We start from the raw sequence: 14,221 nt of genomic DNA, 5'->3' as shown, positions 1-14,221 counted from the left end.
TAAAATTCCAGAATTGGCAAATCCATAAAGACAGAAAGTAGATTAACAGTTGTCGGATGGCATCACTGACTCGATGGATGTGAGTCTCAGTGAACTCCGGGAGTTGGTGATGGACAGGGAGGCCTGGCATGCTGCGATTCATGGGGTCGCAAAGAGTCAGACAAGACTGAGCGACTGATCTGATCTGATCTGATCTGAGGGTGGAGTAACTGCTAATGAGTATTGGGTTTCTTTGGGAGGTGATGAAAATATTTTAAAACTGACTGTGGTAATGATTGCACAGTTTAAACTTAGCTATTGAATTGTATGGATGAATTGCCTAGGATATGAGTTATATCCCAGGAAAGCTATTATACTAAACAGAATAAGACAAAAAGCAACCACAGTACTCTCCTCTTCTCATAGAGTTTAGTTATTCTGTTAGCTCTTCTAGGAAGAGCAGCTCTAGAGACTTCTGACTTCTACACACCTTTTTTCCCTCCTGAGGTCTCTTCCACCCTAAGGAAGCTTCACTTAAGCTCTGATACTCAGTAACAGACTCCCTGCAGGCATAGAACTGTGGTTGAGTGCCCAGTGATACAACTCCAAATGTTGCCACTTTGTGTTAGAGACTACAGAACCCTGCAGTATGAATGAGAACAGGCATCAGAAATGCAAGACAATCTGCCCACATAAAAATAGCAGTTCAGGAAAGAACAAGTTTAAGTTGCAAAAGTATGTCAGCATTAACATGAAAGAGCTCTTTACCTAGTCCCTTCTTGGGATATGCAGACACACACCTGTACCTGCCTATTCGGGATGCCTTGGCCACCTCCTGAGCCTCTGCCTTTTTGCACATCACCCTTGGAAGCCATTTTTGTTTTTATCTCCGTTCATCAGCTCCTGTCCTCCAGTCCCTACTTTTGAGTGTGTCTTGGGGGCCATGGTGTGAGTGATTCTCCAGGTGTTGTACAGCCAAGAGAGTTAAGAGTTTGCACTTTTTTGTGCACACACAAAGAAAGTCTAGCATTTGTTCCTCTTGATCAGCTATTAGGTAGAAAATCTACTTCTGACAGCATCAAGGACAATGCATTTAAACTTAATGGACCAGTCGAAGACTGTGTAGTGTGCTGGGGAAATGCATTCAGTCCTAAGTCACCACGGAGCTTCCAGGGGTGCCAACCTGAACAAAGCAGAATGCTCCACAGCCGCTTGCTCACACCCATTTATGTGCACACCCAAGTCAGCAGTGCCTGCACTTTGTGTGGGCTCAGTGAGGGCTGCAGGGTGTTGCAGACTCATTGAAGAGGTATCACCAGTGTGGCAGGCTGACGGCTGCCTGCCTGACAGACAAGCCGTGGGTGGAGGAGAATAAAGGCGGGCTTCCTTGTGGTGAACACAGAAGGGCTGTGGGCAGTGGACTCGCATCTGTGCAGCCTTTTCAGCTGGCTTGACTGGCTGCTCAGCTCTTTTGTCAATAAATGAAAAGAGCAAGTTAATTATTTTGACTTTACAGAGGTAAGACTTTTCTAAGTCATAATCATTAAAAGTCACCCATCCCTCCCATAGCTTCTTCCAGGGGAAGTAGAACTGAGGCTGAGTTGTCAGCTCCTGAAGTATAGTTAAGTCCTCCTCAATTTGTTGTCTCTTACACACAGGCTTCCCTTGTGGCACAGATGGTAAAGAATCCGCCTACAATGTGGGAGACCTGGGTTCGATCCCTGATTTGGGAAGATCCCCTGGAGAAGGGAAAGGCTACCCACTCCAGTATTCTTGCCTGGAGAATCCCCATGGACAGAGGAGTCTGGTGGGCTACAGTCCATGGGGTTGCAAAGAATTGGACACAACTAAGCACAGAGTCTGCCTTTGGGTTAAAAGGGACCATGTTGTTATTCCTTACTACACGTTTAGCTAGAACTTTCTTCAAGTTAAAATGATACTGTAATAGTTAAAAGAAAAATAATTTGCCTGTGCAGGTTTGGACTTCATGTGTTAAGCTTTTTAATAGAAGTATATTGAATGTGCAACCTGCTTTTTCTAGAATGCCTACAGACTGTATTGTGCATACATATGTACATATGCACATGTATGAATTAAATGACCATATAATAGATAAACATGTGGATTTGGGGTTTTGACTGTAAAATTGAGAGGAAGTGACAATGAAATATTTCATAGATTTGATTAATGTAGTCAGTAAATCTAAAAATGTGCAACAAAATCACTCATGTTTTTCCTTTTTGAGGGGCAGATAGTTATGAGTTCATTTCCCCATTTTCCTTTTCTTAAATGGCATGACTTAATACTCTGGAGTTCTAAATATGCTCATGGTACTTAGAACTTTTCAAGGAAAGCAAAATATATCCAGAGACAAGTCGTTATTGACAAAACGGCAAAATAATAGAGATTTCCTTCCAATATTGTCTTCAGATTAATGGCCCAGGTTTGTGATTAAATTTTTGGTAACAGATTTCATCATTTTCTCATTTACCACTACTTTATTCAAAGTAGAAAAAAATGTGTGGTTGGAAATTATCCAAAGGAAATGCAACTATTTTTGCCTGTTTATATTATAAGTTTAATGTTTCTAACAGTTCTCCCAATCCTATATGTTAATCTAGTTTTAAAAGGTAAGTATTTTATCACTTCTTGGTTGAGTAAAATAGGAATAAAAATACTGGCCGTGCCCTGCCTTGCTTTCATTGTCATTATGAGTATCAACTTAAGGTAATCTAAGTGATTGTCCCTTTACAACTGTTGAGTGTTACCTATTTGTAGGAAATCATTTTTCTTACTATAGCAACTTTCCTTATCAGTCCAGAATTCTCCAATTTGGTTACACTTTCAATCGAATAATTCCACAAATTATTCGAAAACAAGCCAAAGGACCTTTTTTCTTTTTAGTACCATTCTCCTGCCTGAAAACACATTGTTTTTCATTTTGCATCAGAAGCAGTACAGAAAGAAATGATCTCCCCTCCGTGTTCATCTCCCCGTGAGAGATGGCACGAGAATGAGCTGACTGGGTTAGGTGGATGCTCTCTCCGTGGGCCTCTCTGCTCCACACCAGACCTCAGGGCACTCGGCTCCTCTCAGGGCAGACCTGGACCATATCCTTCCGAGGTTCTTTTCAGACTCAGTTCACAGTTACTGGACTAGAAAGACCGTTGCTCCAGAGTCATCTGGTGCTTTAGTTATTAGATTGCCACGTGCCTTCCAGTGTTGTTAAATTTTTATTTTAGATCCTAACAGCCCTCTCTTCCACTCTCTTTTATGACAAAGTGATCTACGTCATGTGGATTGGGTGAAGTCATATCTGAACATTTGGAGCGAGCTTCAAGCATACATCAAGGAACACCACACCACAGGCCTTACTTGGAGCAAAACAGTAAGTACCCAGCCCTATTCCCCCTGGCTAACAAAAGGTTATGAAGATACTCATTCTCAGTAGCCTGGTAATTTTAGAATTTACCTCAAGGAAAACATAAGGTAAAATATACATATAGAAGCTACTTATAAAAAATGCCATTGGCGTAGGAAAGCCTGGAAACTGCCTGCATGACAGACAAAGAGAAATTGGTTGAGTTGTCAGTGGTAAGAACCTAGTGGAATGCTCTGCAGCCATCAAAATAACAGATACGGTGATTACAGGTGTTGAGATGTACCAGTCAATGTTAAGTAATAGAGTGCAAAAGTTAATGAGCTCTAAGATGACATGTTTATTAAGAAACTGTGTAAGTAAAATTGAAGGAAACAAGATTTTAAAATAGTTGTAATTTTAAGCAGATAGAATTATGAATATAATTTTTAATGTTTTAAATTTCCTTTTGGCATTTTAAAGTTTACTAAGTAGTATTTTTCAATACTTAGGCAATCCTAGTGATTTGAATGGTATCCTAGTCCTAAAAACCCCAGCCTGAGTCTGTTCCAGCTTGAATTCCCACAGAAGATTCTGATTTGATATTTGCCCTCTTCACCTTGTTGCTCGTCTTCCGCTCTCACTGATCCAGCGCTACCAAACTACCTGCAGAATTCTGAGCACGCGCAGTGCTTAGATTGAACCAAATCACACTGTTGTTTTTCACATTTTGCAAGTCTCATATTTAACCTTATTTGCAATGTCCTGAATATCTATTGTATAACCATTAGTGGTTCAGTGGTAGAATTCTCACCTGCCATGGGGGGAGGCCTGGTTCGATTCCCAGCCATTGCAAGAGCACACAAGTTTTAGATCTTCCCAGGTGGCACCAGTGGTAAAGAACCTGCCTGCTGATGCAGGAGACATAAGAGACATGGGTTCAATCCCTGGATTGGGAAGGTCCCCTGGAGGAGGGCACAGCAACCCACTCCAGTATTCTTGCCTGGAGAATCCCATAGACAGAGGAGCCCTGCTGGACATAGAGTTGCAAAGAGTTGAATGCAACTGTATCAACTTAGCATGAACATATATCATGCTCTATGACCTAAGTTCCCTGGGGAACTCTTTTCTCTAAGACTGAGTTCCAACATCACCTCTTTAAGAAACTTCATTGATCTCCTTTGGCAGCCTATCTGGGTTGGTGATCTTCCTCTCTGCTTCTTTCACATCTTGAATATACCTCAGGCATAGTCTGTAGCATATAGAATTATAAAAATTTATGTTTTTAGATCTCGCCCACTGGATTGGAAACATCTGTGTCCAGGTCCTCACATAGTGCCTGGCATGGAGTAGGTACTCAGTAAATTGTTTGAACTAAATTGTGACTTAGGAGACTCTTAAGATCTTCCCTGCTCTTTAAAATCTCTGCACTTGTTATGAAAAGGCTTCCTGTGGGAACTTCCTTCCATTTGAAATGAATGTTAGGGGCTTGCATGGTGGTCCAGTGGGTAAGACTCTGCACTCCTGATGAAAGGGGCCCCGGTTCGACCCCTGGTCAGGGAATCAGATCCCGCATGCTACAACTAAGACCTGGTGCAAATTAAAAATAATAAATATATAATGTGTTTTATTTTTGAAAAAGAAATAAAAAGACAGCTTTCAGTTGTCACAGTGGATGGTCTAACCAGAATAAATGTTGAAAAGATGAAGTGGCGCATTTGTGAATTCAGTTTAGAGGTGGAATGCTCAGTGTCCCCACAGTCATAACCAGCAACTAACCCTCGTGCTGAATGTTGATGTCAGTAGCACAGGATTAATACCAAGACAGAGTTTGTGATTTTTCAGGGGAGTGTGGAACTCCTGTATTTGTTCCCCAACCCTTGACCTCTAATGACTGATGCTTCTTTTTATATTCTGCTTGGCCTGTTTTCTCCATAAGAAATGCAAGATATTGCATACTGGTTATTTTTCTTCTGCCCACGATATTATGATTTCTGTGAAGAGAGTTCAAAAACATTTGAAGGGTTTTAATATGGATGAGTATATGTGGTAGGTAGGTCTTTGTGTAGATTAATTAAAATTATTTTTCATAATTTCCAATGAAATGCTATTTGGCTATAGATCAGTTTGTCATAAAAGGGAATTGTCACATGTTTGCCATGGAGATAGGACATCATGAGAGAACAGAAAACTAAATATCAAGACTCCTTGGATGTCTTATTATTTCATAGTTAGATAAATGGGAAAGGAATGAGAATCCATTTGTGGAAAATAATTGTGTCAACAAATGCTGGCCTATTAATTCTCTAATAGTGCTCATGGAAAATGAATGGAAAATTCCTTTTTAAACGGTTTGCATACCTCTAATGCAATGTAAAAAACTGAGTAATTGTGCTTTGAATATAAAAGAGAAGGAATGACTATTACAGAAAAATAAATGTGGTTGTTTTCCTTTGTTCCAGAGTAAATATGTATCTTTTCATTATGTTCTTTAGAAATACATACTTTGTAACAATGAGCCTTAAACTTGTAAAGGCAACCCATAGTAAGAAATACCTTTTAGACACACACACCCCCCTCCTCACAATACTACAAGTTTCACAAAATACTTTGTCTTACCACGTGGAATGCATTCAGATATTTTCTTTTGTGTTTTGCTTTCTTTTTTAAATAAAATCTTGGCTGAGACCCACAAATTGACATCATGATCGATTTGAAAAACATGCTATAAAACAAAATGTTATATCTATATAAGTATAAATATTTATTTTGTTGTTGTTCAGTCATTCAGTCATGTCCAACTCTTTGCAACCCCATGGACTACCGAATGCCAGGCTTCCCTGTCCCACACTGTGTCCTGGAGTTTGCTCAGATTCATTGTCCATTGACTTGGTGATGCCATCCAACTACCTTCTCATCCTGCCTTCAGTCTTTCCCAGCATCAGGGCTTTTCCAATGAGTTGGCTCTTTGTATCTGGTGGCCAAAGTATTGGAGTTTCAGCTTCAACATCAGTCCTTCCAATGAACACCCAGGACTGATCTCCTTTAGGATTGACTGGTTTGATCTCCTTGCAGTCCAAGGGGCTTTCAAGAGTCTTCTCTAGCACCACAGTTCAAAAGCATCAATTTTTTTGCACTTAGCCTTCTTTATGGTCTAGCTCTCACATCTAAATGTTTATTTGTTATAAAATATAATCCTTAGAGCATACATTAGGAGACATGGATTGCCATAATAATAGTGACAGCTGTTATTTATTGAGCATAAGTTATGATATGGGCAAATTCAGTTTAAAATGGTGACTGTTATAAAGCAGAGCAGCTGCTTCACTTCTTTCATGGAAACATTGTATGATAAAGTTTTGACCAGATACTAAAAGTGAGGAAAAAATGTATAAGAGAATGTTGGCTCAGCAATCACATCATATGTGCAAAATCTTTCAACAAGTCTTAAGAACTCAGCAGTGGCCACAGGACTGGAAAAGGTCAGTTTTCATTCCAATCCCAAAGAAAGGCAATGCCAAAGAATGCTCAAACTACTGCACAATTGCGCTCATCTCACATGCTAGTAAAGTAATGCTCAAAATTCTCCAAGCCAGGCTTCAGCAATATGTGAACCGTGAACTTCAAGATGTTCAAGCTGGTTTTAGAAAAGGCAGAGGAACCAGATCAAATTGCTAACATCCTCTGGATCATAGAAAAAGCAAGAGAGTTCCAGAAAAACATCTATTTCTGCTTTATTGACTATGGCAATGCCTTTGACTGTGTGGATCACAATAAACTGTGGAAAATTCTTCACGAGGTGGGAATACCAGACCACCTGATCTGCCTCTTGAGAAATTTGTATGCAGATCAGGAAGCAGCAGTTAGAACTGGACATGGAACAAGAGACTGGTTCCAAATAGGAAAAGGAGTTCGTCAAGGCTGTATATTGTCACCCTGCTTATTTAACTTATATGCAGAGTACATCATGAGAAACGCTGGGCTGGAGGAAGCACAAGCTGGAATCAAGATTGCCAGGAGAAATATCAATAACCTCAGATATGCAGATGACACCACACTTATGGCAGAAAGTGAAGAGGAACTAAAAAGCCTCTTGATGAAAGTGAAAGAGGAGAGTGAAACAGTTGGCTTAAAGCTCAACATTCAGAAAACGAAGATCATGGCATCCGGTCCCATCACTTCATGGCAAATAGATGGGGAAAGAGTGGAAACAGTGGCTGACTTTATTTTTCTGTGCTCCAAAATCACTGCAGATGGTGATTGCAGCCATGAAATTAAAAGACGCTTACTCCTTGGAAGGAAAGTTATGACCAACCTAGACAGCATATTCAAAAGCAGAGACATTACTTTGCCAACAAAGGTTCGTCTAGTCAAGGCTATGGTTTTTCCTGTGGTCATGTATGGATGTGAGAGTTGGACTGTGAAGAAGGCTGAGCGCCAAAGAATTGATGCTTTTGAACTGTGGTGTTGGAGAAGACTCTTGAGAGTCCCTTGGACTGCAAGGATATCCAACCAGTCCATTCTAAAGGAGATCAGTCCTGGGTGTTCTTTGGAAGGAATGATGCTAAAGCTGAAACTCCAGTACTTTGGCCACCTCATGCTAAGAGTTGACTGACTCATTGGAAAAGACTCTGATGCTGGGAGGGATTGTGGGCAGGAGGAAAAGGGGACGACAGAGGATGAGATGGCTGGATGGCATCACTGACTCGATGGACGTGAGTCTGAGTGAACTCCAGGAGTTGGTGATGGACAGGGAAGCCTGGCGTGCTGCGATTCATGGGGTCGCAAAGAGTCGGACACAACTGAGTAACTGATCTGATCTGATAGAAATATATTTCCTATTATTTTTGCCCTCATGGGCACAATATAGAACAGAAATGGTAGGGACCTAACAGAAGCAGAAGATATTAAGAAGAGGTGGCAAGAATACACAGAAGAACTGTACAGAAAAGATCTTCATGACCCAGATAATCACGATTGTATGATCACTCACCTACAGCCAGACATCCTGGAATGTGAAGTCAAGTGGGCCTTAGGAAACATCACTACAAACAAAGCTAGTGGAGGTGATGGAATACCAGTTGAGCTATTCCAAATCCTGAAAGATAATGCTGTGAAAGTGCTGCACTCACTATGCCAGCAAATTTGGAAAACTCAGCAGCGGCCACAGGACTGGAAAAGGTCAGTTTTCATTCCAATCCCAAAGAAAGGCAATGCCAAAGAATGCTCAAACTACCGCACAATTGCACTCATCTCACACGCTAGTAAAGTAATGCTCAAAATTCTCCTGGCCAGGCTTTAGCAATATGTGAACCGTGAACTTCCAGATGTTCAAGCTGGTTTTGGAAAAGGCAGAGGAACCAGAGATCAAATTGCCAACATCTGCTGGACCATAGAAAAAGCAAGAAAGTTCCAGAAAAACATCTATTTCTGCTTTATTGACTATGCCAAAGCCTTTGACTGTGTGGATCACAATAAACTTGAAAATTCTGAAAGAGATGGGAATACCAGACCACCTGACTTTCCTCTTAAGAAACCTGTATGCAGGTCAGGAAGCAACAGTCAGAACTGGACATGGAACAACAGACTGGTTCCAAATAGGAAAAGGAGTACATCAAGGCTGTATATTGTCACCCTGTTTATTTAACTTATATGCAGAGTACATCATGAGAAACACTGGGCTGGAAGAAGCACAAGCTGGAATCAAGATTGCTAGGAGAAATATCAATAACCTCAGATATGCAGATGACACCACCCTATGGCAGAAAGTGAAGAGGAACTAAAAAGCCTCTTGATGAAAGTGAAAGAGGAGAGTGAAACAGTTGGCTTAAAGCTCAACATTCAGAAAACAAAGATCACGGCATCCAGTCCCATCACTTCATGGCAAATAGATGGGGAAACAGTGGAAACAGTGTCCGACTTTATTTTTCTGTGCTCCAAAATCACTGCAGATGGTGATTGCAGCCATGAAATTAAAAGACGCTTACTCCTTGGAAGGAAAGTTATGACCAACCTAGACAGCATATTCAAAAGCAGAGACATTACTTTGCCAACAAAGGTTCATCTAGTCAAGGCTATGGTTTTTCCAGTGGTCATGCATGGATGTGAGAGTTGGACTATAAAGAAAGCTGAGTGCAGAGGAATTGATGCTTTTGAACTATGGTGTTGGAGAAGACTCTTGAGAGTCCCTTGGACTACAAGGAGATCCAACCAGTCCATCGTAAAGGAGATCAGTCCTGGGTGTTCATTGGAAGGACTGATGTTGAAGCTGAAACTCCAATACTTTGGCCACCTGATGCAAAGAGCTGACTCATTTGAAAAGACCCTGATGCTGGGAAAGATTGAGAGCAGGAGGAGAAGGGGACAACAGAGGATGAGATGGTTGGATGGCATCACCGACTCGATGGACAATGGTTTGGGTGAACTCCAGGAGTTGGTGATGGACAGGGAGGCCTGGCGTTCTGCGGTTCATGGGGTGGCAAAGAGTCAGACATGACTGAGCGACTGAACTGAACTGAACTGAAAAGTTGAGGTTAAAAAACTATTACAAAGTATATTATAAAAATTGTCGTTTTTAATTTTAAATCTAAATTATTAAAAACCACATAAAAGATTCTAAAACATAATCCCTAGCATAGATCAAACTAATTTCTTCTCATTTACTATGGCTTGGTGACTTACCAGAGAAGTAAATCATAAACAATTACAGCCAGTATCACAACATTCTTTTTATAATTTTTTGTCTTTTTCGGTTATCTGTTTTAAACGTACCAATGTGTATGTGTCAATACCAAACTCCCAGTCTGCCTCTTTCCCTCCACCCTTCCTCCCTGGTCACCAGCCACGAGTTCATTCTCTAAGTATCACAGCATTCTTGCAAAGAAGAAGGAAAAGGCTATTAGAATTATCTGATAAAATGGTCTTTGGGAGGAAAAAATGAATAAAAATAATTTCATTTATTTGCCCAGTGATCGCAACTCTGCAAAAAGTATGTATTTCTAAAACAATAAGGATCAGAGAGAATGCAGAAAGGTGGGATGTTGGCCTTCACTGACACTACAATATTCAGAAGCTTTAAGGAATCCATTCCATCTCAATGGGCAAAGTCGTAAGGCTTATGGTTGTGAACATCTCAAGTATTTTGAGGAACCGCCCGTTTCTTCTGTTTTCAGATTGGCCCTTGAGATTTGAGCTCTGTGGGGTTTGAGTGACCAACAACATGCTGTTCTGGGCTGAGTTTCCAAGCACGCATTACTCTGAGAAATCTTTCCCTTGAGTTAACAGTTGGAACTGAACGTACTGCTCCCACCATCCAGCCTTTGCGTTCAGACTGCAGCTGTGCCAGGCAACTGTTGCTCCCTTCAGTTGTCCCACGAACTATAAATCTTTGAGGCCAGTGCTCTTTCGGGACGGTGATTGGAGAGAAGGTCCATGTGTGTGCGCACAAGTGTGTTGGCATCAGGATGGGTGTGTTTGAAGGGAAGACGCAGCTGTTTAGTAATGTGTCTGGAATTTCTTGTTACATTTACTGTGGTAAATGGAATCTTCTCGTTCTGTAAGCATTTCTTCACATGACCATGGACTGTAAAGACTCTACACCAGAAATGACTTGTGGTTTTCCATTAGTTTAATTATTGGGAACTCTTTCTCCATATTCATTTGGTCTCCTCAGCACTGGGTTTCAAATGCACTTTGTTGAATAAATTGATCTTTTGGCAGGAACCCCTTAGAGACACTGGTATATATTATCCCTTGCAGTTGGTCAGATTTGTAATATTGGTTGGCAGTTCTGCAAACCAGATAGCTTAAGCTAAAAGAAGGGAGACCTAATCTTTATACTTATAATGACTGAAATAACTGATTCTTTCCATGAATTGTCCAGATCAGCATTCCAACTTTTATTCTGTTCTCTGTAGATCTAGCCAGGTCATGAAAGGAATTCTATGAATAGGATACAGCATGGTTGTTTTCTTAACTTTCTGGTGTGAAATTTGTTGACATATTTTTGTCCTTTTATGTGTCTTTCCAAATTAGTTTTGAGAACAGCTAGGGTATAATTATTTATAGAATAGAATAAAACTACACGTAGATGAATGTGTATGAAGCCTTGTGTTGTGGTGATTTAATTCTTTCTGTTAATAATGTGGATTTTTAAAACCTATCCTCAGGGACATCCACTGGCAGTCCAGTGGTTAAGACTTTACCTTCCATTGCAGGTGGGTTCAATCCCTAGTCAGGGAGCTATGATCTCATGTGCCTCATGGCCAAAAAAACCAAGACATAAAACAGTAGCAATATTGTAGCAAATTCAATGAAGACTTTAGAAATGGTCCCCATTGGAAAAAATCTAAATAAAAAAGAAAGAAATAGTAAAGTCTATCCAGTACACCAGATGTCAACCATCCTAACCTCCCCTGAACCTCCAGTGAATGAAATCACCGGCAGTGGTCACAATTAGACAAGGTGGGGCTTGATTTTTCAGGGTACTTTGTGATCACTTCTTTTCCTCCAGGCAGATATTTCTTTTCAGCCTATTTCTCAATGTAAAGGCCAGATGTCCATTAGCAGAGCAAAAGTTAAACAGTTAGCTGGTGATCAAATTAAAACACAGCCAGAGGATAGCCTGACTCATAAATAATGTAGAGTCTGTAGCACATCATTAAATATGTATGTCTCGTAAATTTTCAAGTCTTCTGGCCTCTCTGGTTTCTCCTTGATTTTTACAAGCAAAAATTTCCTCAATCTTTTATATCAAAATTTTCATTTAGAACTTGTACCAAATCTGTACCTTAGGTTTAATAATCAAAGTAAATAGGTGATACCTCAGCCAGTGTGTTGTTTGGACCACAAGCTCATTGATTTCCTCTATGGGTCTATGGAGAGTGGCTCTCTCCAGTCTCCCTGACCACCACGGTGGTAATTACTCCTGGGTTTTTAGCTCATCTGGGGTCTTTGGGTGTCCAGTTCCTTTCATTCTCCTGTGGAAGAGATCTAGATTGCTCAGAAGGAGTTAGGTGTGCTCTTAACTGAAAGTTAGAGAACATTTCATGCAAGGGGAACATCTCATGCAAAGATAGGCACAATAAGGACAGAAGCAGTATGGACCTAACAGAAGATATTAAGAAGAGATGGCAAGAATACACAGAAGAACTATACAAAAAAGATCTTAATGACCCAGATAACCACAATGGTGTGATCACTCACCTACAGCCAGACATCCTGGAGCGTGAAGTGAAGTGGGCCTTAGGAAGCATCACTGTGACCACAACTAGTGGAGGTGATGGAATTCCAGCTGAGCTATTTCAAATCCTAAAAGATGGTGCTGTGAAAGTGCTACACTCAATATGCCAGCAAATTTGGAAAACTCAGCAGTGGCCACAGGGCAAAAGGTCAGTTTTCACTTCAATCCCAAAGAAAGGCAATGCCAAAGAATGTTCAAACTACCACACAATTACACTCATCTCATGCACTTGCAAAGTAGTGCTCAAAATTCTCCAAGCCAGGCTTCAACAGTATGTGAACTGAGAACTTCCAGATGTTCAAGCTGGATTTAGAAAAGGCAGAGGAACTAGAGATCAAATTGGATCTATGGAGATCCATCCAGTGGATCATAGAAAAAGCAAGAGAATTCCAGAAATACATCTACTTCTGCTTCATTGACTATGCCAAAACCTTGGATTGTGTGAGTCACAACAGACTGTGGAAAATTCTTCAAGAGATGGGAATACCAGACCACCTGACCTGCCTCATGAGAAATATGTATGCAGGTCAAGAAGCAACAGTTAGAACTGGACATGGAACAACAGACTAGTTCCAAATTGGGAAAGGAGTACGTCAAGGCTATATATTGTCATCCTGCTTATTTAACTTATATACAGAGTACATCATGAAAAATGCTAGGCTGGATAAAGCACAAGCTGGAATCAAGATTGCTGGGAGAAATATCAATAATGTCAGATATGCAGATGACACCATCCTTATGGCAGAAAGCAAAGAGGAACTGAAGAGCTTCTTGATGAAAGTGAAAGAGGAGAGTGAAAATGTTGGCTTAAAACTCAACATTCAGAAAACTAAGATCATGGCACCTGGTCCCATCACTTCATGGCAAATAGAATGAAAACAGTGAAAGACTATATTTTCTTGGGCTCCAAAATCATTGCAGATGGTGACCGCAGCCATGAAATTAAAAGACACTTGCTCCTTGAAAGAAAAACTGTGACCAGCCTAGACAGCGTATTAAAAAGCAGAGACATTACTTTGCCGACAAAGGTCTGTCTAGTCAAAGCTATGGTTTTTCCAGTAGTCAAGTATGGATATAAGAGTTGGACGATAAAGAAAGCTGAGCACTGAAGAATTGATGCTTTTGAACTGTGGTGTTGGAGAAGACTCTTGAGAGTCCCTTGGACTGCAAGTAGATCAAGCCAGTCTATCCTAAAGGAAATCAGTCCTGAATATTCATTGGAGGACTGATACTGAAGCTGAAGCTCCAATACTTTGGCCACCTGATTCGAAGAACTGACTCACTAGAAAAGATCCGGATTCTGGGAAAGATTGAAGGCAGGAGGAGAAGGGGACAACAGAGGATGAGATGGTTGGATGGCATCACTGATTCAATGGACATGAGTTTGAGCAAGCTCCAGGAGTTGGTGATGGATCAGAAAACCTCGTGTGCTACAGTCCGTGGGGTTGCAAGGAGTCAGACACAACTGAGCAGCTGAACTGAACTGACTAACAAAGGAACTCGAAATGCATTGAGAATGAAGTTAGGTTGTAAAGGGCTCTGAGTTCAGCTTGAAAGAGCCTGCAGAAATTATGGGACTTGCCTGGGTCATGGCAACCAACTCCAGGATTCTTGCCTGGAGAACCCATACTCCCTGCTTTGGA

The 14,221-nt window shown here is 40.8% G+C and overlaps 1 protein-coding gene across 1 annotated transcript in view; it reads left to right on the top strand.

The window, feature by feature from the left end:
- The window catches only part of CAP2 (cyclase associated actin cytoskeleton regulatory protein 2), a 137,154-nt gene that overhangs the window by 95,808 nt on the left and 27,125 nt on the right, over positions 1–14,221 (top strand). The window contains exon 7 of the mRNA XM_019985925.2: positions 3,262–3,367. Within this exon, the coding sequence (XP_019841484.2) occupies positions 3,262–3,367 (106 nt within the window). The remainder of the gene's footprint in view (positions 1–3,261; positions 3,368–14,221) is intronic.

The sequence above is a fragment of the Bos indicus genome, chromosome 23 (assembly GCF_029378745.1).
Source record: "Bos indicus isolate NIAB-ARS_2022 breed Sahiwal x Tharparkar chromosome 23, NIAB-ARS_B.indTharparkar_mat_pri_1.0, whole genome shotgun sequence".
Classification (NCBI taxonomy): Eukaryota; Metazoa; Chordata; class Mammalia; order Artiodactyla; family Bovidae; genus Bos; species Bos indicus.
This window is presented reverse-complemented; position numbering and strand designations above follow the sequence as displayed.